General features: G+C 45.6%; 1 protein-coding gene across 1 annotated transcript in view; it reads right to left on the bottom strand.

Moving 5' to 3' along the window:
• Window positions 1–14,874: 14,874 nt before the first annotated feature.
• Window positions 14,875–27,702, bottom strand: part of LOC147011787 (peripheral myelin protein 22-like) — a 49,134-nt gene continuing 36,306 nt past the window's right edge. The window contains exon 5 of the mRNA XM_085856432.1: window positions 14,875–17,126. Coding sequence (XP_085712558.1) covers window positions 16,963–17,126 — 164 coding nt within the window. The 3' untranslated portion in view covers window positions 14,875–16,962. The remainder of the gene's footprint in view (window positions 17,127–27,702) is intronic.

Raw genomic sequence — 27,702 nt, 5'->3', positions numbered from 1 at the left:
AAGGACCGAGTGGACGGACGTGTGCTACACAAACCCCCGACCATGTGAGCCGGTGCAAGGACCGAGTGGAAGGGCGTGTGCTACACAAACCCCCGACCATGTGGGCCGGTGCAAGGACCGAGTGGACGGGCGTGTGCTACACAAACCCCCGACCATGTGACCCAGTGCAAGGACCGAGTGGACGGGCGTATGCTACACAAACCCCCGACCATGTGGGCCGGTGCAAGGACCGAGTGGACGGACGTGTGCTACACAAACACCTGATCATGTGAGCCGGTGCAAGGACCGAGTGGACGGACGTGTGCTACACAAACCCCCGACCATGTGAGCCGGTGCAAGGACCGAGTGGACGGGCATGTGCTACACAAATCCCCGACCATGTGGGCTGGTGCAAGGACCGAGTGGACGGGCGTGTGCTACACAAACCCCCGACCATGTGGGCCGGTGCAAGGACCGAGTGGACGGACGTGTGCTACACAAACCCCCGACCATGTGAGCCGGTGCAAGGACCGAGTGGACGGGCGTGTGCTACACAAACCCCCGACCATGTGGGCCGGTGCAAGGACCGAGTGGACGGACGTGTGCTACACAAACACCCGATCATGTGAGCCGGTGCAAGGACCGAGTGGACGGACGTGTGCTACACAAACCCCCGACCATGTGAGCTGGTGCAAGGACCGAGTGGAAGGGCGTGTGCTACACAAACCCCCGACCATGTGGGCCAGTGCAAGGACCGAGTGGACGGGCGTGTGCTACACAAACCCCCGACCATGTGAGCCGGTGCAAGGACCGAGTGGACGGTCGTGTGCTACACAAACCCCCCACCATGTGAGCCGGTGCAAGGACCGAGTGGACGGGCGTGTGCTACACAAACCCCGACCATGTGGGCCGGTGCAAGGACCAAGTGGACGGGCGTGTGCTCCACAAACCCCCGACGGATTGGCTACCAGTGAATGGGCTATCTGTCTGGATTTGGTGCTTCTGAACACCAACGGAAAGGACATATCTGGGGCATTTGAATGTGCAGGTTAAGTTTAAAATAATGATGAAGGTCAAGACTTCATGAATACCAAACGATATTTGAGACATTTTGTTACATCTGGAAAACAGCGGTGCGTGCACGGGATCACGGAGGACAGCACACGTGGTGTTACCTGGGGTTAAAACAAGGACTTACTTGACAATAAATAAATAAGGAATGAGGGACAGGCTGAAGGATACGACGGCGGGATGCCTGGAGGGAACATGCACGCAAATTAACAACCAATGCCTCAACAACTCAACACAACGAGAAGGGCGCTCGGTAGAGTGCGTACCTCCGCCACATAATGCCTGATCCATGAGAACATATCGGGCCCAATACATTTTTGAAATATCATTATATCTCTTATTTTTTGCCCTATCTCTGAATGGTGAAGAATCACCTAAAAAACAAATTAAATAATCCTTGTATCCGGATCCAGATTCAGGTCTTCACCAGAATTTAATGAATTCTACCTTGTCACACACCCAACCTGTCGACCAAGTTTTGTCTAAATCCGTCCACAACTTTTTGAGATATTGTGCTATATATATATATATATATATATATATATATATATATATATATATATATATATATATATATATATATATATATATATATATATATATATATATATATATATATATATATATATATATATATATATATATATATATATATATATATATATATATATATATATATATATATATATATAGATAGATACCGGGCGTAGTGGCGTGCGCCTGTAATCCGGCTACTCGGAGGCTTGGGTTGGAGGATCGCTCGAGGACGGGGGCTCTGCACTGGGCAGGGTGTAGAGCAGCCCGGAATCATGGCGAAACCCAAATCCTGATCCCTGTGTCATAAGAGGCGACCAGGGTTGCGTCAGGAAGGGCATCCGGCGTAAAACCTGTGCCAAATCAGTATGCGGATCATAACGGATGATCCGCTGTGGCGACCCCTAACGGGAGCAGCCGAAAGATGAACAACAACATATATATATATATAGATATAGATATTTTATAGATATTGTGCTTCCTGTGGAAATGAATTGACTTGCAAAGCAAGAGTAACATGATAATATTTATATACTGGTGTAAAAGCCCGTCAAAAATGACGGGTTGGAATTATTTCATTAGAAATATTCAGAGATTGGAAGATGTGATGTTTTGTAGCAAGAAAAAGCGTTACTTTAAAACACGACATGTACAAATGTTACCTATTTTCTTTAACTTCTGGGACCTTTCATTTCGAGGGTACAGCCTCGTGAGCGTGCCAAAGCATGAAGCCTCGGTCTAGCGTCAGGTGTGCTTATATCTTCTTTATTTATTAGAAATTGCACGATGTAAATGAACACTCGTTTTACTCTGTGCATGTTACACATCACGTGCAGCGAATTTTACCTCCCTGCGCCTTGTATTTGTTGTTTTGTTTTTTTAACGCACCTGTACACCGCCATTGAGGCCCGGTTGCAAGTCACCATCTATATTTCCAAAAGAAGAGACGTAATTAGTCCTTAATGGAAAATGATTTTCGAGTTTTGTTTTTTTTATCCTGAAAAAAATAGACCGTAGTGAACACACAGTCATGTTAAAAGATTTGCATTTAAACCCCTTTTTAAATCGTCATTTTGAAGGGGGACAGACATCACACAAACAAATACACACACATTGTGTTTTACATGGTCGATGCACAGTATTTAATTATAAGAAGTACTTCGTGTGGAATAATGTGCAATCCTTTTCTTTAATGTATCATTGCAGGTCATAATGACAGCCCGATTTGTCCAAGGAACTCCTGCTCAACATGGATTGGTCTTGTTGTGAAATATGCCAAAGCTGCACAGAATGCTTCTCCCTTGACTCGTCCTCAAAACTGCACAGCACGACATGCCAAACAAGTCTACAAATACTTTATGGACAATGTAGAACATTTCAAAAGTTTGGATGCATTACCTGTCACTGTAGACTTTGGCGAGCAACTGAGCAAGGCACACCAAAGTGTTTCACGCAAAACAGGGCTTCTTGGCATCACTCATGTCACCAAACATTCAACAAAACAAAACACCATCAGAAAAAGAAAATCAACACAGGATGAGCACAAAGATGAAGAGCTACAACGTCCAAGTGGTGCCTGACATTTAAAGGGATGTTTAAGTGCAAACAGTACTGACACATGCATCTTTCACGAGGAAAAAGGCACCGATCTTAATGAGTATGTCACCGAGTCTGTCGAGAGAAAATCTATGTGGTGAGTTAGTGGCGAATGATGCCAAATATCATCTGACTTGTTTAGCGAAGTATCGGAGCCGTTATCGTTTGTACCGAGGGCAAAGCAGTCCCACGCGGGTCAGCTGAAGATCGGACGTTGAAAAAGACTAACGTGGTCAAAGCAAGAGCGTTTGTCGAACTTTTATCTCATGTGGAACAGTCTTCTGAAGGAGTTCATCTTTTCAAACTTTCAAGTATCCATGAGATGTGTCATGTACACGTGATAGAATTTGGTGTTGATTCAAGACACGTTTCAACAAGACAGACACGTCTGAAAGAACAGCTTCTTAAACACCTTGATCAAGCCGGTTTGCAAGAGCAATTTGATGGTAAAAATACAATCCTTTCATTTCCTGAGGGTATTCAATATTTACTTGGAGATGCTTTCCTCATCATCCATGATTATAAAGAAGCTAAATTATTTGCAGGGGCTCACATAATTTTTTTAAATTAGGTTCTCCAATGAGTACCATCAGAAATGGTTTGGTACTCACAAAAAATTTTTGTCAGCTTCGAGTGTGCTCGTCTGCTTTCTCAATAGACACTCAAATTTTAAATGTGCCACTCAGCTCTGTATGCATCTTACTCTTCTGTAAGCGCTCTCTCAGAACGTTTACTCCAGGCGAGACACTCGCAAACCGCTCTTTTTCCGTCCTGGACGCTCCTGAGCCACCTCCTTTCCTCTTCGCTAGCGCATTCTCCTTAGATAATTATTTTTTTTTAACCTTAAAAGTTATAAACTTATAATATCACTTATAAATTATATTGTTATCATTTATAAACTTAGACTTAATTTTGTACATTTAAATTTTGAACTCACTGTAAATCAATTGTAACAGTCATCACAGAAGAATCTTACTGACACGAGTTGAGAAACCCCCTCTTCTTCCGCCTCACCAGCATGTTCTCCTCAGAACTATCTTTTTTTTTAATCTAATAAGTTAAAAGTTATCATATAACTTATAATCTTGTAATTTATAAACTTAATTTTATACATTTAAATTTTGAAATCACAATTATCACGGAAGAACGTACCGACACAAGTTCAGACAACCCCTATTCTTCCTATTCTCTCGCGTGTTTTCCTTAGATCTATCTTTTTCTTTTTAATCTTATAAGTTCCAAGTTATAATATAACTTATAATCTTGTAATTTATAAACTTAGTTTTATACATTTAAATTTTGAAATCACAATTATCACGGAAGAACGTTACCGACACAAGTTCAGACAACCCCTATTCTTCCTATTCTGTCGCATGTTTTCCTTAGATCTATCTTCTTTTTTTAATCTTATAAGTTCCAAGTTATAATATAACTTATAATCTTGTAATTTATAAACTTAATTTCGTACATTTAAATTTTGAAATCACAGGATATCAGAATTATCACGGAAAAATCATATCTACACTCGATGACAAAACCTTCCATCAAAAGCCTCTGTTGTGTTGCTGGTACGCTTTTGAGCTTTTAGTTTTTTTAGTTTTTAGTTTTTTTATCCATGCACCTGAGTACCAGTTATGTGAACCGCTGATTATTTGCCAAAGTTGCAAAACTATGCAGAGATGAAATGTTTAAGGAGACTGCTAAGTTTTCTGGTGGCTTTGATGTAGGATGTCAATAAGACATGATACCCAGTAACATGTGAATTGATATTTCATTTACTCTATCAGACTAATATTTGATTTAGCCAATTTTGGCTAACCCCCAGTGGCATTTAAAAAAAAATACTGTCTGGGCATAATCCATTTTCTGTTAATTTTTCTGAAAAAATAATGATTTCAATGGATTCTTCATGCCTGAAAATGTTTTTTAAAACCGATATATTACATCACCTTATATTACACTGTAATTATTAACAGCAATACTCCACATTGTTGATTTGTAAAAATCCATGGTGGCCATCTTGGATTTTGTGCCCTCAACATGGCCCGATTGTTTTCGACGCTGGAGATTTTTATCATCAATACACCCATAGTTACGCACAAAAATTATGGTGCTTTTTGTCACTCATGTAATGATAATTCCGCTAAGTGACTCCATTAATAGCGCATGATATTTCAAAAAGGTGTGGACGAGTTATGACAAACTTGATGGATGAGTTGGTTATGTGACAAGAACAAGCCAATTTCATTGTGGTTCAAGACCTGATCGAGATTTGGCCTCTTGATGGGAACAAAACATAAACTGTTCAGCCTGGCAGTGGTATCCATCCATTGGGACCATACTCTGTGCAGAGCGTTGATGCTACCTAATGCTTCAGTCACATTTGGCACGGCGGCCGTAGGGTCTAAAAAATCTACGGCCACTAGCAATTATAGGGCGGCCGCAGTATTTCCACGGTCACACAATGTAGCAGTCCCATGTTTTTATTTTTCGGGGAGCCGCACGGGGTATTTAGAAATTGTGGAGACCGAAAACGTGGGGGTGCCGTACGACCTTTGATTTGATGTTGCACGGTAACCTTAGGGCATCCCTGCGGCTGCCATAGAATTTTCAAGGCAGACGCAAGGTAGCCTCAAGGTGCCCGCAAGCCGATGGCAGGGGGACCGCAGGGGGCCCTAAGGCAAACGTAATTTTTTTTTTTTTGTAATTTTTGGGGGGTTGGCAAAATTAATTTTTCATTGATAAGAGCCGCACGCATAATGCGTTATGCGGCAGCCACACGCATAACGCAAGCCCACCGTACGCCCTACGTACGGTCGACGTGGAACATCTAAATCATGGCTACGGCTTGTCGAATTGCTATGGCCAACCTAGAAATGAAAAAAAATTATAACTCCGCGCTTTAATTCCACGAAGACACGAAGATTCCACTAACAGCCTGTAAAAGATAGCCATACGGCGTCGGGACACCCTGAGGCCACCTCAGAAACTCTGCGGCCGCCGCACGTTTCTGTCAATTCAGGGGGGGGTACGGCCGCCGTATCCTAGCCATAGAGCAAATGTGACTCATGCTTCAGCAGTCTCCTTGGCTATTGGACACAATCCTGGACAGGTCGCCACTCCGACACAGGATACCAGCAAGCTGGCACTCATTTTTGTGAACCTCAGAAGGATGACAGGCAGTCAACCCCACCTGGTATTAATTCAACATCCAAGGGGGATTTGAACTCGGGATACTAGAATCCCAAGCCCACCACCCGAACCATGAAGCCAACACCATGCATATGACAGAGGTATTATGTGCTCCACCAAATGCTTTTGTTATTGGAAGCAACCTTAGAAAAACGCCATGATAGGCTATTTTTATTATACCTTAACCCTCTTGAGCCCACGAAATGTTCTGGGTGAACAAAAAAATAACCCCTGGGGCTCTAGAGGGTTAACATAGCGTTTGTCTACGGAGGAAAACCCTCTTGGGGAGGGGGGGGCAAATTAAGTCACTTCAACCTCCATCGTGTGGCCGACCCTTCGTCCTCCTGTCAAGTTTGCTTGAGATTGGTGAGTTAATGACCAAATGCATCGTGGTGAAAAAGATGGACAGACACCAAATTGAACATCTTATTCTGATGATAGCATTTTGTGTGTCCGATTTGCATTCAGGAACAGAACAATTATGGTTAACCATTTTGAAATTGCCTCTATTTTGTCTAAATACTAAAAAATTGTGTTTGAAAGACTCAGATTTCCCATTAGCAACGGCAGGTTAATTATGCTGGGTGAGCAGAATCGAGTCACTCCAAACACACACACACACACACACACACACACACACACACACACACACACACACACACACACACACACACACCATGTGCCAAAGGCCTCATTTGGCATTAATACGTAGTTTCAAAAGTCGCTTCTTGTGCTTCCATACCTTGCAGTTATCTGGAATACATGTCCTCCGTTTACAGGTCGCACAAATGATTTATTTTCTACTGAATGATTCCAAAGATGTCCTCTCGTGATCAGATTACTTGCAGGTACAAAGAAGTGATCAGCTGGAACTTGAAGATCTCCATGTAATATCTCGAACACTGATCATGTCACCCCCATGTCAACGGTAATAGAGTGAGTGTAGATTGAGAATTTCGAGTCTTTGTGGATAAGACAGAACACGCAATTCAGTAATCGGCCTTGTTGCCCATCTCTGCACTCTCTCGATCACCACTCTGCACTCCATCCATCTTGAACCTGGAATTCCAGGATACATTTCCATACTCCAGATGCGGCTTCACGAAGATGATAGATTTTCTCTTGGTAGGTGTGAGAATATCCTTTTGATGATACCTCGTGTCTGATTAGCCTTGAGAATGGATTTTGAGATATCCTGATGAAAGTTGTCCATCATCAATCACAACACCAAGATCTTTCTCCGTTTGGACATCCTGAAGGATTAGATAATTCATGCGGTATCCAGGTCAGGTCAGGTATGGGAGCATGTGCCAGAACAGCGCGTCGCTGCGTCCACTTTCCGCCGGTACTCCAGGGGCCTCCGTCTGGCCATCCCCCAGGCAGATGCCAGGCCCATCCCCATCTCCTTGAGATGATGGTCAACCTGCTGCAACCATGAGGCACGTGGTCGGCCCACTGGCCTCCTCCACTCATGAGACTCCCTCGCTGAGAGAATCTGGTGAGCAGGATCAGCGTCAGGAAAACGAGCCACATGTCCATACAGCCGCAGCTGACGCTCACGGACTATGCAGGTAACAAATCTCATCCGAGTCTCTCTCAGCAACCGCTCGTTGGACACAAAATCCGACCAGCGATAGCCAAGGATTCTCCGAAGAGACCTGGTACCAAAGGAATTAAGTCTCCGTCTCAGATCCTTGGTCAAAGTCCAAGTCTCGCACCCATAGAGCAAGACTGGAAGTACTAAGGACCTGAAGACTCGGACTTTCGTCCTCCCGCACAGGTACCGGCAGCGCCACACCCCATGATCCAGTGAATCCATGACTCCCCAGGCCCGACCCAGACGTCTATTGACCTCCGGCTCACAACCTGCGGAGACATGAATATCACTGCCAAGGTAAGTGAATCTATCCACGACCTCAACATCCTCACCACAAACAGACACAGACAGGACAGCAGCATCCAAGATGTCACCGAAAGCCTGGATCTTTGTTTTGACCCAAGAAATCCAGATCCCAACGGCTCCGACTCCTCATTCAGCACCTCGAGGGCCCCCAAGAGGATGTCTAAAGTCTCCGCAAAGATGACTGCATCATCTGCAAAATCAAGGTCCGAGATCTTGACATTGCCAAACGATGCACCGCAACTTGATCTCTCCGACATCTTCCCAAAAATCCAGTCCATACAAGTGCTGAAAAGTGTGGGGGCAAGTACACATCCCTGACGAACTCCAGTAACAACTGGAAATAAGTCAGAGGCGGTACCACCACACTTCACAGCACTCTCAGTACCAGAGTAGAGTTCAGACATCAGATCGATCAGTTTCGGTGGCACCCCACGAAGACCAAGAATCCTCCAGAGGACATCCCGATTCACTGAATCGAACGCTTTACAGAGATCAACATAGGCTGCAAGCAGCCCCTGCCGAAACTCTCGTCTGCGTTCAGTGAGGACACGAAGAGCAAGGATACGGTCAATCGTTGACCTCTTTGGTGTAAAGCCTGACTGCTCTGGACGCTGGTGCTCAAGCAGATGGTGGCGAACCCTATCAAGAATTATCCGAGCAAAGACCTTGCCCGGCACTGAGAGCAGCGTCACCCCTCGGTAGTTGTTGCAGTCTTGGCGATCACCCTTCCTTTCCAGAGAGGGACAACAAGGCCCCTCTTCCAGTCAGTTGGGATGATGCCTGTGTTCCAGGCAGAGCACAAAACTGCATGCAACGACGCGAGTGCAGCATTTCCACCAGCCTTGAGAAGTTCAGCATGGATGCCACAGATCCCTGGAGCTTTGCCCCGTTTCAACTGGTTCACCGCAGCCCGTGTTTCCACAAGCGATGGTGGACCACAGTTGATTCGAGGGTCAGCAACAGGGATTGTAACACCCTTGACGTCCAACTCGACAGTTGGGGGATCAGCCTGGTACAACCGCTCAAAGTAACCGGCCCAGCGGGCCTTCACTTCAGACTCCTCTGTCAAGAGCCTACCACTCTCTGCTCGAACTGCAGTGCTCCGAGGGATGGGCTTGGATGAACGTAATGCGCGAATTCCCTGTAAGCGGACGAGAATCACCTGTCCACCGGTGGTACTCTACCCCCACACAGATTCCTCGCACATAGGCCCCCTTGTCCACCCTCAGTGCACGTACAGTTTTACGCCTCAGCTCCCTGAACAGCTCAGCTCTGCCATTCAGCCTGGCCCTGCGACTCTGGTCAATGGTATCCAGTGTCCCTTGAGAGACAAAATTCTTCTTTGCTCCTGCGGTGAACTCCAAGGCATCCACCGGCAACATCAAGGACGGTGGTCTTGAAGGTGCTCCACAACTCTTCAGACCCCAAAGCACCCAGACCCCCCAAGTGTCCACTCAGCCTGTTCGCAAACTCCTCAGCTACTCTCTCATCCCTGAGCTTGGCAACATCCAGCCTAGGCTGGGATGGTACCATTCTCCAGGATTTAAGGTGCAGCTTTAGAGTTGCTACAACAAGCCTGTGGTCAGTATTGAGGAACTGAGCACTCCGGTAGACCCTGCAGTTCTGGATCATCCTCCAACGACCGTCAATGAGGACATGGTCAATCTCCTTTGCCACACCGCCAGCGTTGGAATACCAAGTCCAGCGATGAGCTTGTGGGCGCTGAAACCATGAACCAGCCACCCTAAGTCCATGACTTCTCTGCAAAGTCAAGGAACTTAGTGCTATTCTGGTTCATAGTTCCTGACCCATGGGGACCAACACACACCTCATAACCATCCCTATCAGTTCCAGTCGATGCATTGAAATCCCCCAAGACTAGAAGTGTATCTCGTCTGGGGCACTGATCAACCACAGACTCGAGTGTGGCGTAGAATGCATCCTTCACGGTAAGATCACTCGCCTCAGTCGGAGCATAAATAGAGACCAGGGAAATGACACCTAAGGAGTGACGAATCCTTAATCTCATAATACGCTCGTTGACCGGTGTTACCTCAATTATCATTGGGGTCAGCTTATTGGACACAGCTACAGCAACTCCTTGGGTATGGTAACCATCAGAGCGACCAGACCAATAGTAGGTGTAACCACCCACCATTATCTCGCCGCAATCCGGTCTCCGAACCTCAGAGAGAGCTGCAATCCCGATGTCCAAACGCTTGAGCTCAGATGATAACAGAGACAGGTGATCATCCTCTCTTAGGGATAGGACATTCCAGGCACCCACCCGAAGGGACCGCCTCAGGTTAACCCAAGGAGACCGCCGTCTGGTGGACGACACCTCAGCACCACTCCGACACACTCTCCCGCAATCTGACCCAGGGATGTTACCCCGTGGTTTCCCTCCTATCAAAGATTGGGGTCCCGAAGGCTTTGCCCCAATCCCATCATCCGGTGAGCTGCCCTGCGAAGGGAAGCTGCACAGGAGGTACTCCCACGGAGTGGGTTTTCAGATTTTTTAGCGTTTTTGCGTTTTGCGGAATGAAGCGTTTTACGGTGGCTGGAGTGCAAATCCTGCCACCAACCTCCTAATAAGAAGTAACCCAACTGCAGGAGGACGTCCGCAGACACAGTTGGGCACTAGATATGGATGGCCGTTGGCTCACAAGGAGCTCCTCCGCCCTTTGACAGGTTTTGTTTTTAATCCTGCTGGGTGTCCATATCCAAACACCCTCCTCACCAGAAAACCTGGTGGGGGAGACGGTTTAGTCGCCGACAACCCGACCATGGAACAGGTTAGTACAGGTTTACATGGTACCTGTAGCAGGTCACAGATCGAACCTGACCTGACCTGCGGTATCCATTCTTACCGTTTTGTCTGCCAACATGCAGGACCTTGCATTTTGTTTCATTAAAGGTGAGCTGCCAGGTGGTGGACTATTCTTGTACCTTGTCCAAGTCATCTTGAAGTGATTCTTCTTGATCCTGATTGATAACTGGACCCATAATTTGCATGTCATCAGCAAAAATTGTTGACCAATGTGGCAGATCTTTAATAAAGATAACAATTACAAAAGGGATCCCAGCATAAGATTACATGTCTGCACTGTACCTTGAACTCAAGGTCTTGCTTTGCACACCTTCACTCACCTGTCATCCTTTATACAATCAAGCTTTTCAAGGCAATGTCGGTGAATTTACAAGTTATTTTTGTGCAGGCCACCCTTTGTCAACTTCGAGCGTCTCTAATTGATTGTAAGGTGATTACATCACGCACCTTTCAAAACAACATGGTTTAAACATTTCATTTAGTCATTTGTAGACTTCCTGCTCTTGGTACTGTCACGTCGGGTGTTTTACCCGGAAGGGAAGGAAGAGGTGTGGACATTGTGATTGTACCCATTTTGACATTTGGATTTTGCAATGGGAAATTACTTTTTGAGCAAATATTTAAACATGAACGACATGACAACAACAAAAAACTTAAGCAGGTTTACGATTGATTTTTCTATTTTCCCAGACCCTCCCAGGCCGAGTCTCAGAATGCCACATTTACAAAAGCGTGGGGTTGCATTGCAGGGATTTTGTTGTCCAGTAAAGCAATTGCTAACACATCGCGGATTGGTGATCCGTTAGGGATTACACTAGGGGGTTTGCCTTCGCAGTGAAGGTCAGATTTTTGGAATCTGTTCAGCTTGTCGGCGATGACTCGCCGAGTCTTCGCGAAGGCCACCGTGGGATCTTTCACGTCCACTAATGCCAACAGATAGGCCACACAATTTAACCTCCACATTCAACCTACATATATAAGGTGGATAACTATGGAGTTGAAACAAAAGTAGATTCCATAGCAACATTCAAATTAGCCTCGCACAGCCAACCCCTAAAGATGTGAATTGGAGCTTCTTCTATGTCTCGTTGTAATTTGGAGCGTTTGCTATCATGTGTGAAGAATCTGACACCACACACACACACACACACACACACACACACACACACACACACACACACACACACACACACACACACACACACACACACACACACACACACACACACTGGTGTTGTATACCCGGGTTGTGTACTTTTGGACCCCAGCTTGAAGATGTGGTTTGCTCAAGGCAGATCATGGTTACTCGAGGTGATAAAAGAGCTCCACAAACTGATACCCTGTGCCAAGAGCTAAAAACAGGTAATAAAGGGCATTTTCCAGGTGGCTGGTTGAGAAAAAAGTGAAATTAACTTTGTTTTATTGTTTGAGTTGAATGCGGAAGTAAAGGGGATTTTGGCTGGACAACGTGATAATTGTTCTGACACTGGCTCGGTTTCTAGAAGCTAAGAATCCAAAAAATTTTGACACCCCTGCCATCAGCCAGATTTGAATTCACAACTTGACACACCAGTGTGGTGGCTTCACGACTCGTCCACTTCTACACCTTTGGTAGAAAGAGAGGTTTCAGACAGCAAAGTACCAATAGGGTGCACAATAGAAAACTACTCTTTATAAGGATAGAACTTTGTTTTATAAAAAAAATGCAACATGGAATGGCACTGTTGGACTTGGCACATGATTCAGGGAGGTTAAAATCCAATTTTCTGTGTCATTTTGTTAAATGAGTTTTCCAGCTGTCCAGCCAGGGTGTGCTCTGTTGACAAGCGGCTTGCTATTACTTGCCTAGCCAGCCGTTCCATATCAACCGCTCAGCAAGCAATTAAGGTCGGTTCTTGGTGATCAGTAAGCAAGCTGCTTGCGAACGGAACACCTCCGCATGTTCGCAAAAATGGCCATCATCGTCACATTCAAAATGATTCGCGGCTATATCTTCAATTTCGCTGTCACAGAGGACGATATAATGAAACGTTCATGTAATATTTTTATTGTTACTTTTATTTTTCATCCTGATTCTTTAAAATATACAAACATGCAAAACCCCCCTTTCTCTCCACCCTCTCCCCAAATTGTCATTGGGAGAGTCCACATAATTTTGGCAGGGGGCTCCTCCTTCTGATTCCCCATTTATTAGTCCACTACCAGTTTCACCAAAGGGGACTATAGGTTTGCTCATCATCTGATTGGTTGTCCCACCTGTGGTTTTTCAGATTTTTTCCCCCCAAACCCTTTAACATATTCAACTGAAACTTGGTCCATGGCTTTATTATGATAAGTTACAGACAAAGTTTGAGTTTTAGGGCATTTCATCAATTTTTCACAGAGTTATACCCTTTTTAAACTTACAAAATACCACATACTATACATGTGTCAGAGTCCAGTTACCCTGACTCCACCACACTGCTTTACATCCATTGGCTGGACAGCTGGTCTGACTCCACCCCAATAAAATCATGAGCCACCATTGCATGAAGCAGCACACATTGACAGGTCTCGGGCCTTGGGCCTGGGTGTTAGTCCATGGCCCAATGCAATTTGAATGATCCCAGGTATAATAACCACAATAAATGCACATATACCATACGCATGTTTTTCCTTTATGCATGTCCATCGGGTTATTTTTAGTATGAAATAGGCAAAGCCGAGAAATGAATGAAAATGGTTAGAAAGGTTCTTCTTCTTCATTATGGTTCCGGTATCGGCTCGAGCGTGCGTTAAAGCAAATTACTTTTTATGTCCAGTTATCCTCGTTTTTTTTTTGGTGTCTAGTCTCCAAAAGATATCAGTATATGAAAATAGCTTTTCCTTTTATGTTGCCGAATAGACACGAGCATGGTGGGTTATAGGGTTTCTCCTTAATTTTGGTTGTGGTATCGGTCGGTGCAAGCATGCGTTAAACACAATTTGATTTTTAACTCCCGAACATTCATTGGGACTGGTAGGGGACGTGTACTGCAAAGCAATCCTCACTCTTGTTTTTCTCTTTCACTCTTCCTCATACTCGAGCCACTGCCTACCCAATAAATTTGTTTGGAGAAGTTATTGTCACAAGAGGATCGAGTAAAATGGCAAATGACAGCCCGGACAGCATTTGTTTGAGTACATACCACGATAGCATTATTTACATTGGAGGCTGCCATGTTGTTAAGCAGTGCCGAGCACTCCGTTCCGTTGAAGTGCTTGCTTGAGCACTTTGAATCAAGTGCGTTACTTGATGAGAGGTAAGCAAGCCACTTGTCGACGCAACACGCCCCTGGGTTCAAATCTTTGCCCAACTGTAAAGTGTCATCCTGGTGTTTTACATTCAGAGCGAAGCATCAATGTGTGTACCGCCCATTGTTACGAGGTTTAGCCGGAGGATCCTTCTGCCAGCACTGGTCATTCGTGGACATTAAGAATCACGTAATGTCCTTTTTCTAAGAGTAAGAGAGTTACTTCCAGCACCCTGCACAAGTTGCAAATTCCTACCCAAATCACCTTCAGTCAAACGTCAGGCTAAACCAGCCAGTTGGTGAAAGACTTGGTTGAAAAAGGTTCCATGCCGACCGTGAAAGAAGGTGGGAATAAATGGGACACTTAAAGAAGTAGTAGTAGTAGTAGTAGTAGTAGTAGTAGTAACATCATTTTGACTGTGGATGCAAATGCACGTTAAACGTGTAAACACTTCACAAAGTTTCACTCAAGGCACAGAAACGAGTACAAGACGAGGTTAAAAAGAAATTTTGATTTTTAATACTAACCAAGTCAATTCAAACAAATTAAGATTTGGATTCAAAAAGTTCATTGCTACAACATTGAATACAAAAGTTTGCATTTTTTCCCCCCTTTCAAAGGTCAAAGTATTTAAGTATTTGCGACAAAACTCGCTGAAACTATAAATTGTGTACGAGAGATGAATAAAAATTCGGGAAACATCGATTCATGAAAAGAAAATGTGTTCAAATGTTTTACCGTCTGGAGCTAAAGTTATTGATTCAGACAGAAAAAAAAAAAAAAAAACACATTCGGACAGAAACGTGGGGAAAACATTTAACAAGCTATAGGAAGAAGGTAAGACATATATTAAAAAAAGAAAAACAAACAATAGCTTGAATTTATGATCCAAAGATTCCTTCATGGAGTATTAACTCATGAAAGGCTGGTTAGATAGCTTGAGGACATGCACACACACCCTTGAGATGCCTCACCTGGGTTCGAATCTCAGCCCGGTAGGCAGGGCGAGGTATCAACGTGTGCCCCGTCCATTGGTAGGACGTTAAGCCGGAGGACACTGCGTGCACCGAGGTCGTCGGTCAGAGGATGTCAACGATCCCACGGCGTCTTTCACGAAGAGTAAACGAGTCGTCGCCGGCACCCTGAACAAATTACAAATTCCTGCCAAAAATCATCTTCACCTCGAACGTAAGGCCTGACCAACCAGTTCGTGAAACACCTGGGCCAAAAACCTTTCCCAGCCAACCCACAAAGAGGTGGGAATAATTGGAGCCGTTAAAGTAAGAGTTTTAGGATCTGCTCCGTATTGATGAGGTTGAGAAAGCGAAAGTTAAAAACCCCAATTCATGAAAGGAAACATAACATCAGGATGAGAATTTTTTTTTTAAATGTTACCCATTTCCATTTTTAAAAAAAGTAAATAAAATCCATAAATAACTCTCTGCTTGCTGTGAAAACCATGAATTATGAAACACAAATTGTAAAAGGAAAAACATAAACTACCATATACATTATTCGCATCATCAGCTGCTAGTATTTTATACAGTTTGCACGCGTCCATTGGCATTTCAAAATGTCAGGTACAGCGAAGCTGTATAAAATAATCCTTCACTAAATCGATCCTTCATTAAAACAATCCTTCAAGGCAACGAGTGTGGAGTAACAGAAACGATCATTTTCCCCACCTCGGAACTTCTCATCATGTAAAAATAACACAACAACTAGGCCACAACCACCACAACTTTGTGAGATTGCTACAAACCAAGAAAATTTCAAATAAATTCCTCGAGCCCCTTTGTCCATCCAGGTAGTAAAAGTGGTTTGCCAAGGATGGATCATTGAAAGCGGTTAATGGACGAAGATTTGTATTCACACCTTGAAGGCCAAACATCATGGAACCCAACGTTGCAATTTGACGTTATGGCTTTTTCCTCCTCCCCCAACTCCCCCCACCCCAATTCCCCATGATTGATGATCTATTGAAATTGAAAAAGGAAAATTCAAACCCAATAACCTTCGTCATCGATCGATCTCGATATGGTATCATTGTGATGTGCCATCTCACGGGTGTCGCCGACACATTGAGGACGTCTTGACACTTCTTATGAGCATCGAAGGTCGTGACATTCCTCAGTTTCCATCACCAGGTGAAGTCATGACTTTCCGCATGCTCCGCTTACATCATGCGTGTTAGGGGAGTGATGGCATTGTGGGATTTGTGAACCAGCTGATATGAGCTGTCGGTTATTAAGAGACCTTTGGCTGTTGCATCAGAATGTGAATGACTGAACGAATCACAACTTCGTTCAGAATGGAAGTAAAATGTGCCGGATTCGCCAACCAACGAGCCAAGAATGCACGTCTTACTGACTTAATGTAAAGTTAACCCAATTTATACTCGTATAGTATCCTAGAGCCCATGGGCTAAGATAGTTCACAAAAAAAAAATCAAGAAAGAGGGAAATGCAGGAAAAAGGGGGTTATAACAAGGTCAAAACAAGAACAAGGTGGGGCTTTTGGGTCACAGAGATAGTGGGGTTTAAAGGGTACAAGGATAGGGTGAGGGCCAGGTAAACCATAAAATCTATGATCGCTTCCTGAGCGCTAGGTACACCATACTATTGATGAAGGTCAGAGCAAATGCCAACCAGGTGATGATGAATGAATAGCCGTAATTTCCCAATTTGATGGTAGACCGGTCAGGCCCGTAGCTGGTGTAAATGGCAGCAGCCGTCATCGCTAGCAAACCTGGGGTTAAGAAGGAGGATGTGGGGGTCAAGGAAGGCAAGAGAGAAAGGATCAGGATGGTCACTGTTCTTAAATAAGATTGTTTTACAGAAAAAAAAACATTTGCTCTCAATAATTTCTTGTGCCATTTCTAAACGCCACATTAAATTTCAAATCCGATTTAAAGAATGTCAGAATGTGATTGGTGTGCCTTTTTGATCTTCCACAGTATTCCGACAAGGGCCATCGACACATTTCTGATTCTGATGTACCGTACTCTTAACAGAGTGTCTGTACTGCTGAATAAGTTTCTTGGCAAGGGTTATGCTAGGTGGTTTGCCATTGTCCTCCCCATTAGTAGGTAGGGCAGGAATTTGTAACTTGTTCTTGGTGCTGGCGATAACTTGCCTCCACTTCATGAAGGATACCATGGGATCTTTAATGTCCAACAACTAAAGCCCACACACAAGACGCTCAGTTTAACGTCCATCTGAGGGATGGTGCACACGGTGATGAATCACCCCACCTGTGAAATACCAGGATGACAGTTTATAGCTGGGCCGAGATTCAAACCCAGGATAGACGACTAAAAGGCGAGTGTGCATACCTCTATCTCTATGCCATCCTGCCAGCTTGTCGACACGTTACAAACACAAAATGGAACAATTTTTAACACCTGTCCCCCATCCCTCTCCTCCCCGACACAACCACACACCTTTCATCCCTTCTGCTTCTCTTCCGCCCACCTTACTCCATCTCCTCCAAATTTCCTTTCTGAATTCCTCCCCCTCCCATTTATTATTTTTTTTCAATTTCATTTTTCTCCACTCACAACTTTGTGCAATTAATATGCAGATTGCATCTCGATGATCTTATTCCAATAATGTGTTTTGGAACAAAAATCATCAAAACTGCAAAGGGCCGGGCCAACCAACAATGGTCGCAAGATAAATGGGGCTTAAAAACGATGTCGTGAAATGTCATGCACACGAGCTGACAGCAGCTTGCTCAGGACAGGTGTAAGATAAGTCCTTGTGTAAGATGAGCGATTCCTCCAATTGACAGATAAAAGGAATCACCAATGGCTCACTGAGTTTTGGAAGTGAAACTGTGCACAAGGAATAGTATAGGCCAAGAGAATACACTCTTCATCCAGCGCATTCAACTACCAATTCAGCGTGCTGGTTGCATCGTCACAGAGTCGTGGTCAAGCCACTGGAGCAGTTCCACCATACATTAGGACAGGGACTGAGAATTCGTTTAGATTCCCAGCACACAATGGCCTCCTCTTTTCTAAAGGACACCAGAGGGCGTTCAGTGGTCATACTGTGACATGCAAGGAGACGGGACAGCTGGCTAGACATCTCTAAAAATGCAGGGAGAGGAAACGTCTTCCTTATGCAGTCAAATCTTGTCCACATTGGAAATTAACGCACACTGGACAATACAAAGGTGAGTAGGCTCAACCCATTTACTTATTACGTTGGCAAAAGGGTTGGGTTTTTTTGAAAAATTAGGAATTTGTCACCCCCCCCTCCCCTTTCACTCTGAAATCCAAATTTCCTCCTCCTGCTCCAAACCTCCTCTTATCTTTCCTGTTTCTGTAACTTTTTCCCCCAAACTCCCCTTTTTCCCCCCCACCTTTTATGAGCACGTGGATTTGGATTTGTTGAACAATCATCATCGCAAGTAAATTATGATACAGATACCTTAGGCTGCTAAAACAACATTCTCAACAGTTCAGAGATAATGAAGGATTTCAAATTGGCATGTGCATCCAAAGAGAGGGCATCTATTTCCCCTTTTTGCACAGATTATTCTTCTCCTTCCTTATACAGCACATGGTTGTGGTCGCATAATTTGCTGGTGGAGCAGCTGTGTCGCTGCTGTAGTGCCACCCCTGTAGGTTAGAGCTGGAATTTGTAATTTGTCCAGGGTGCCGGTGATAGCGCGCCTACTCGTCACAAACGACACCGTGATATCTTTCATATCCACCAACTGATACCGGCAGTTTAACATCCATCCAAGGGACGCGGTGCACACATTGATGAATCACCCTGCCTGCAAAACATCAGGATGACAGTTTATAGCTGGATTGGGAGTCGAACCCAGGTGAGACAACTCAGAAGCGAGTGTATCCCGAGATTATCCTGCCACTCCTGCCATATTAAACTTTCATCTCTCACACAGTCAATATCGCTTCCATCATTCACCATCCCTCATTGTGTCAACAGCGAGATCAAAGCGTAAAATATTAACCGCGACCTTTTCTTTGAAAATAGCACCGTTGGAAATGAAAACGCTGATGAAACGCACAATGGGAGTGATAGCAAGTGCATAACAATTCTACTGCTAAGGGTAAGCTTATAATTGTTGTTAAAAGCATTAACATGGGCAGAAAACAATGAGCAATAGTGATGTCAGCGCACTTACGTTTGATCTGTCTGGTCTGGATTTGAATGGAGACCCAGCCATAAACTGCCTTCCTGGTGTTTCACATGCATCAATGCATGCGCCATCCATCGGAAGTACATTAAGCCGGAGGATTCGTCTGCCAGTACTGGTTGTTGATGGAGGTTAAAAGACCCCTCGGTGTCTTTTGTTAATGAGAACGCATTGTCTTCGGCACCCAGAACAAATTACTGCAACCTTCTCCAACGAAGGGTTAATGCCTGAAACGTTATCCTTGCTTCCCACGGCGGTTAACAAATCTCAATAAACGCCTTGTTGATTTCATCTATTGTTCTAGTTGTTCACCGACACACATCGTTACTAGTCTTCAGCAGCAAAGACTATTTCTTCATTCCACTGCCACGTTCAATCGAGTACCCAGTGATGGAGTGGAGATATGTTTGGAATTTGTTCTTGACTCGAAACGTTTCTTGACTTGTGAATGCCCCAAAGCTCTGTTAAGAGTATGGGCCTACATCAAATCATTCATCAAATATACCGATATGTTTAAAAAAATTTCAAACCTCAGCATTTATTGAACTCATATAATCAAGTTCAGACACATTTTGAACTCGAGAGAAGTCGATGGTGTGCCATCGCAAATCCCCACGCTTCCCACCTTAAAGGTCCCATGACACCCAAAACTTTCTGGTTATTTATATATTAACTTGACTTTCCTAGTGAAGAAATCACCCATGTTTTGTTTTTTTTTTAATCAAAAATGGGATAATTAGACCAATATTTCGAACATTTCTGGTGCTTTTCACAACTTGCTCTGCCCCGCCCCTTAAAAAAAGTTGACTTCAGCGAATCGCAGCGTTGACGTCACATACAGAAACTCGCACAGAGTGGATTGACTCGAGATCTCTAGAGTCTAGTCCGATAAATCCGTCGTCCGTCCGACTCGGCTGATAACTCTGACGTGCTGCAGCTTTCTTTTATCATTCTCTTTTCTTCATTGTTTTATACTGGTGCTACATGACGACAGTAGGAAAAAATAAATAAAAATGCAACAGAACGTCAGATTTATCGGACTACTCTCGACAATTGTGTCACGAGGTGTGTTCTGCACACAAGTTTTCATCGTATCCGGACAGCGAGATTGCTTCGTTTTATGCGCGGAGAGATATGGCCGATGACATGCGCTGGCCTTGCGATTCATTCGCCGTGGTGAAACATGTCCGCTGTGCTGTGCTGGTCACGTCACCTCACTAAAATATTTCTGATATCGAGCAGTATGCAAGTCGAATTTACATTATTGAATTACGAATAGGATTTAGTCTAACCAGTTGTTATTGCCAAGTCTTCCTTCGATGTCCTCCCGATCATCATGAACGCCGGGAATTTCATCGCCATTTTCCTCTGCTTGTCCTGTTTCGGGCTCGAACTGGTAAGGCCGTATTTCATTTCCAGCTGCCTGAACTTCACCTCCCGCGACTACGTTATCCGACAATTCTCCATGTGATTCAGACCAAAATCCTTCATTTCTCTCACACTCACTGTCGTTACCAGACAAATCAAAGTCCATGTCATCCATTATTCAAAAACAAATGTTCCATTTTTTTTAAAGCAGAAATGAACGAAGCGATTGAGTCGACCAATCAAATGTGGAAACACACAGGAAGCCAATACAATCACGTAGACCACCAACCCGAGTAATGAACGTGCAGCCTTTGTCATCCTGTAGTTGACGTCATGTGGGTGACGCCCCTTTGATTTTTTAGGGGTGTTCCCGAAGAGGTTTGTTTTTTTAATTTTACATAATGAGTATTGTGAAAAAATTGTCAGATTTGAAATCACGATGAAAAACTCCTATAGGACATATATATGTATGAAATTTCAGTACTTTTGGGTGTCATGGGACCTTTAAGCAAAGTTGAAAGATGGCAAAAAGGTCAATCAGGAATGACCCAATATCAAATTTTGAGTTAAAAAATAAATCTTCTGTTTTCAGCCCTGTGACCCCCAAGTCCCTACACCCTGGGGCGTGAACTGAGAGTCAAATGCAAAAAAAAAATCGTCATGTATTAAATGCATTCTCCAATGTTGAGTGCGTATATAACGTTTCACAAAAATGTTCTAAAATGTGTCAATAATTTCAGTTTTTCGTATTTGACCTTTTGACCCCGACGCAAGGTCAAAAATGATACTGCTCTCAAACCTTCGTGCCATGTGGTAATCATAACTACCAAGTTTGCTGAATTTCTGCACAACCGTTTAGGAGATCGTTTGACCCACGGAGAGACAGACGACGTACAATACCCCCCCCCCACCCCAAAGTGTTCTTTTTAAAAAAAATTAAAAACGTGGGGATAATGAACAACCCTTGTACATTCTAATTAACAGGATGAAAATATAATGTCATGCAAATAAACCCTCTCGCAATTGCAATGCACGAAAATTTTTTCCTGAGAATCCATGTTTTTACTTTTTCGACAAATGGTTATGGCGGAAGCATGGGTTCCAACTTCGCACCAACAAGCATGTGTACAAAAGTGTTCAAACTGCTCGTGTGTCGCCTGCATTGACTCGCGCTGAAGGAGGATCTTTATAAGGGCACAATGATCAAGCTGACGATCGATATCTCTCACTCTCACTCTCACTCTCACACAGATAGATACCAACATACATACATACATACATATTGTGACGTCCACAGGACTTGAACAGTCCCGCCAACGTAGAATGAGCCGAAACGATGGAGGCGGTTTATTTATTTATAACCCAAACATGGCGGTTCTAATCGCTCTACCGCAAACGGGACGAGGAAGGTGGCACGAGTCGCTTTTCACTGAGTTGATGATGTTTATTTGTTTTTATTATTAACCAGAAATAACAAGACTTGGCAAGAAGAGGGATCCGGGGCGATTCGACGGGATGGTGTGGGATCGGGCGTGGGGAAAAACACAGACAATTCCAATGAATATAGAGATCTCAAACCCTCTAAGGCGCCAAGCACACACACACACACACACACACACACACACACACACACACACACACACACACACACACACACACACACACACACACACACACACACAAAACGTAGCTATTTCTGGTGGTCAGGCTGGACCGTGGTGTGGACGCAACTGTCCCTGGATCAGCATCGGACGAGCTGGCCTTGCTCTCGTCATGGGGGGGGGGGGGCAGGAGAAACCGTGGTGCTGTCGACCTCCTGGTCCTGGCCCAAGTCCGCTCACAGCCGCCAGGGAACCAGTTCTGGCGCAAAATTGCGAGCAGGAGAGGGAGGCAGGTCCGCCCGCCGTTCGACCCCGTACTTCGAGTCAGCAGAACCCCAGAGCCAACCAAGTTGAGGCACGAGGCTCAGCAAGGCTCCAAGACACGATGAAGAACACGATCGAATCAGCACAACAACAAGTATGCTTCCCGCGCAACAGCCTCCACACCAAAAAAACGACGATCTTTTTGGCCCGATCTTCTTCCTCTTCCTTCTCGACCCCGAACAGAACCTTTTTATCCTCCTGTCCTCGTCACTTCCAATCGAGCCGTTTATTGGCCCACCGCCGTCGCCTTCTGCCAATCGTGATCACGGGGCGGAGCCATCCGCAGCCCTGTCCTGTGACGTCACGGCCAGCCTCCAGGGACTACTGAAAGGGGTTTACGCAGACACACTTTCCCTATCCCGTGTCCCTATCTAATTACGTGACAATTATCATTTCCCCTTGAAGAAATGAACATTTACGAGACAACTTATCACCACTGAATTGCTACTTATTACATCAAGATTCTGGTAAACTCGAACAGCATGGCATACCTAATTAAACATGCTAATTACCCTTTGAATGCATACCCCCCCCCTCAAACGTAACACTGCCCCCTCCTCTGGTACCGCAGCTCCTGCAAGGTATATCACAGGCGCTACCGTACCAGCCTTAACACTTACTAACTCACACCTAATTAACCTAACGAAATAAAGTAGGAGGGGCAATGGGCAGCGAGTCGCAGCTAACTTACCTATCCTGCTTAATGTACTACCCCATTATGGCCTTATCCTCGCCTAAACAATCATTAGTTTTTTTTTAATTTTATTTTATCACATGATAGCACTGAGCGAAGTTGCACTCCATCTTCTGGATCATCGCTCTTGACCAACACTCTTCCAGTGATCTGGGGAGGGGAAACAAAAGGTTCCACAAAAACACAACACTTATACTTTACATTCCTACTCTAAGCCTTAACGACACTATTCACAGGATATTTACACTTGACCACCTCCCCCAGTGGATGCTAATAGACCCAGCGTTACCTGGGGAGCCAATTTTCAAATTTGCTTGCCCCAAAACTATGCGGACATCATGCCCTTGCTGCACATGTCAAGTTGTGCGGGATCGAGTGGGACTCATACATCTTCACAACACTCACACCATGGTCATCATCACATTTCTAGGTCATGGTCCTCATTTTAATCATGCAGGCTGAATCCCGTCGTGGCCGTGGGGTGGGTTACCACAAGATGATGGGGGCATCTCAGGTGCAACCATGCCCACAGGTAAGCTTTAGTCCAACCCGGACGTTTCTCCGCCCCGCTCCCTTTGATTCCCTCCCCCCTGGTAGCCATCAGCTCTAATCCCGTACAACACTCTGGAAGGGGTCTCGCTGGCTCCTCTGGCCTTCCTGGGTCGCCAAGGTCCTACCCGCCTTGGTCGCCCAACCAGACACTCTCCCAGTTGCCTCCAGACACTGTCACCATTTGCCACCAGGGGTGAATCTCCTTGAAGGGGGTCGCAATTCACGCTCACCGTGAGCTTCAGCAATCCCTGTGGACAAGCACATCATCCCCACCCACAAAACCCACATGACTCCCCCACCCCATCGGCCTTACATGTGACACCTGCATTTCTAACACTTCACCGACCATGACCTTCCCTGTTACCACACCATGTCCAATAAAAAATTAACGTGTGCACCATACATTTCACTTCTTAACTTGAAACAACTCACACAGCACTTCTCACCCGATCCACGCACCAGCCATTGGACAGCCACTTGTGCCCGCTTTGTTACCAATTACCCACTGTCCCGATTGTCACTGTAAAACCCAGCAGAACTTACAAACCCATGCCAATTTTCCCACAATTCATTTTTTTTCCACCAAAGGAGGGCACTTCGCCACAATCTCAGCAGCCGAGCATGGTCGTATATGCTCAGCCCAATCTCGTCTCCCCAACCCCCGACAGTGATCTCCGGACCCGACCTATGAAAGGGCATCTCGGATAGACCTGGCAGTTCAGCAGGAGGATTCACCCTCTCCGAGTCTAAAAGTCAATTGGAGGGTCCCTCCATCGCCGGGTACCGGCAATATCGTTGCATGTGTCCTCTTCGCCCGCACCGGAAACAACTCCCCATAAAAGGCCCCCGTGAGTATCGGTGAAATGTCTCTTCCGGTTCCGGACCCCCTCGGCCATAATCGAATTGCTCTATTGGCTGGGCTGGACCCCGCCGCTTTGGCGCACCAACTACCGGATTACCCTTTATCAAACTTGACAGTTTCTGGCAAATTTCCTGAAACATTTGGGTAATGCCAATTTCTCCCAGCCCCCCTCCCTGATCCTGGATCTCCGCCTGTCGGATCATCACCGATGGCCTCTCTGGAACCCGACCCAGCCGACTCCACGAGGCCAGACTGGCCGCGCACTCGGCCGCTCGGTGAACGGTGGGTGGATCCTGTAACTCCACTAGCGCTCGGACCTCAGGGTCAGGAAGAGCAGCTAAAAATTTCTCGAGTGCCAGTCTGTCCCACGCCTCCACTGTAAGGTCCCGATACGCGATCCTGACTGATTGGTAAATGTTCTGTGCCAGCTCCTGCACTGTCTCGCCCGGCTTTAATCTGCGGTGCTGGAGCTGGGCCCGCACCGGATCACAGTTTGCTGCAAACCCAAACCGACGGCTCAACGCCTCGCAGATGTGGGAGCTGGTCAACATCCCCTCCGCGATCACGTTTAACACGTCTGCGGCTGGTCCCCGCAACGTTGCCACCAAATTCCCTGTACGTTCCCGCTCATTCCACCCGTTTAGTCGGGAAATACACTCAAATTGCGTCAGAAAAGCTTCAAGGCTCCCTGTCCCGTCAAAATTTACCAGGGGGATCACTTTTACGGTGGCCCGCTTCTCAGTTTCTCCCCTGTCCGAATCCAGCCCAGGGATCAAACACCCTTGTGGCTGCGTATCCAATTTCGGAGCCCACTGTGGCCAAAGATGTTTTGTGGTGAGGGTCTCATGGGTCAATTTTGCCTCCTGTTCCAAACGTTGAATGGACCGATTCACCTCTTCCCGCAGGATCTTCTGGGCCCGCACAACCTCCTCCAAGGCTCCGTCGCGAGTTTGTAGCTGCTCCTCAACCAACCCGGACACTCTAATTACAAAAGACGGCTCTACCAGGCCTTTATCCAAGACTTCATCTTGGCTCATAATTTTATCTTGTTCGTCCAAACGAGCCTCCAATCCTTTTACCTCCTCCGCCAAATTCATCCCTTGCTTCCTCAGCTCTCCCCACTCTTCAGCCTGCAGCTGCATACGAGCATCCACACAGGCACGATGACGTTCCAGGCTTTCATCCACTTTATCAACCCGAATGTTCGTTGCATCAATTTTATCTACCAATTTTTTTCGTATATTTTCCCCCTCCAATGTAATTTCTACCTTTGTTTCCTCCAATCTATCCTCGAATTTACTTTGTATTTCTCCCAATTTAACATCCACACACTCCTGCATCTGTTTTCATTTTCTCCATCTTTTCCCCCAATTCATCCCTCATTAAATCAATCCGTGCACCCAACTGTTCCCCCATTACCCCCAATCGATCCGCCATCTCTGCCCCCTGTGCCGTCATTTTTGCCCTCTGTGTCACGAATTGATTTTCCAATTGTGCCGTCATTTCTGCCCCCTGCGCCGTCATGTCTACCCTCTGTGTCACGAATTGATTTTCCATTTGTGCCGTCATTTTTGCCATTTCTTCCCCCTGTGCCGTCATTTTTGCCCCCTGCGCTGTAATTGCACTCATTAAACGTTCCAACATTGTCCAGATCATCATCGTGCCGGTTTCCGGCTCTGCCGGCTCCGTTACGGGCGATGAAGCACGGTCCACGCTCGGAATGGGGGAGGTTCCAACCCTACCTCCGTCTCTCCCTTCTTCCCCCGACCAGACACGTGGCCTTCCTCCTCAAACATCTGCACATCCACCATGGTGCAGAAGTCCCGTTTGCCGCCAATTAATTTAAATTTGAAAAATCCCGCAAAAATTTTCCCGCGCTCGCGCGCTTTTCTGTCGTAATTTTATATTCCAATTCGTGGCGAGATTTTAATCTTGGTATATTCTCCCGATACCAAATATAATTTAGAAGGGTTCGAACATCCAACACCCTGACACCAATGTGACGTCCACAGGACTTGAACAGTCCCGCCAACGTAGAATGAGCCGAAACGATGGAGGCGGTTTATTTATTTATAACCCAAACATGGCGGTTCTAATCGCTCTCCCGCAAATGGGACGAGGAAGGTGGCACGAGTCACTTTTCACTGAGTTGATGATGTTTATTTGTTTTTATTATTAACCAGAAATAACAAGACTCGGCAAGAAGAGGGATCCGGGGAAATTCGACGGGATGGTGTGGGATCGGGCGTGGGGAAAAACACAGACAATTCCAATGAATAAACAACTCTCAAACCCTCTAAGGCGCCAAGTACACACACACACACACACACACACACACACACACACACACACACACACACACACACACACACACACACACACACACACACACACACACACACACACAACGTAGCTATTTCTGGTGGTCAGGCTGGACCGTGGTGTGGACGCAACTGTCCCTGGATCAGCGTCGGGCGAGCTGGCCTTGCTCTCGTCGGGGGGGGGGGGGCAGGAGAAACCGTGGTGCTGTCGACCTCCTGATCCTGGCCCAAGTCCGCTCACAGCCGCCAGGGAACCAGTTCTGGCGCCAAATTGCGAGCAGGAGAGGGAGGCAGGTCCGCCCGCCGTTCGACCCCGTACTTCGAGTCAGCAGAACCCCAGAGCCAACCAAGGTGAAGCACGAGGCTCAGCAAGGCTCCAAGACACGATGAAGAACACGATCGAATCAGCACAACAAGAAGTACGCTTCCC

Source organism: Eptatretus burgeri, chromosome 15, assembly GCF_056783735.1.
Source record: "Eptatretus burgeri isolate ZD-2024b chromosome 15, Ebu_testis_v1, whole genome shotgun sequence".
In the NCBI taxonomy this organism is placed as follows: domain Eukaryota; kingdom Metazoa; phylum Chordata; class Myxini; order Myxiniformes; family Myxinidae; genus Eptatretus; species Eptatretus burgeri.
Note: the sequence above shows the minus strand (reverse complement) of the source record. Positions and strands in the feature narration are given on the sequence as shown.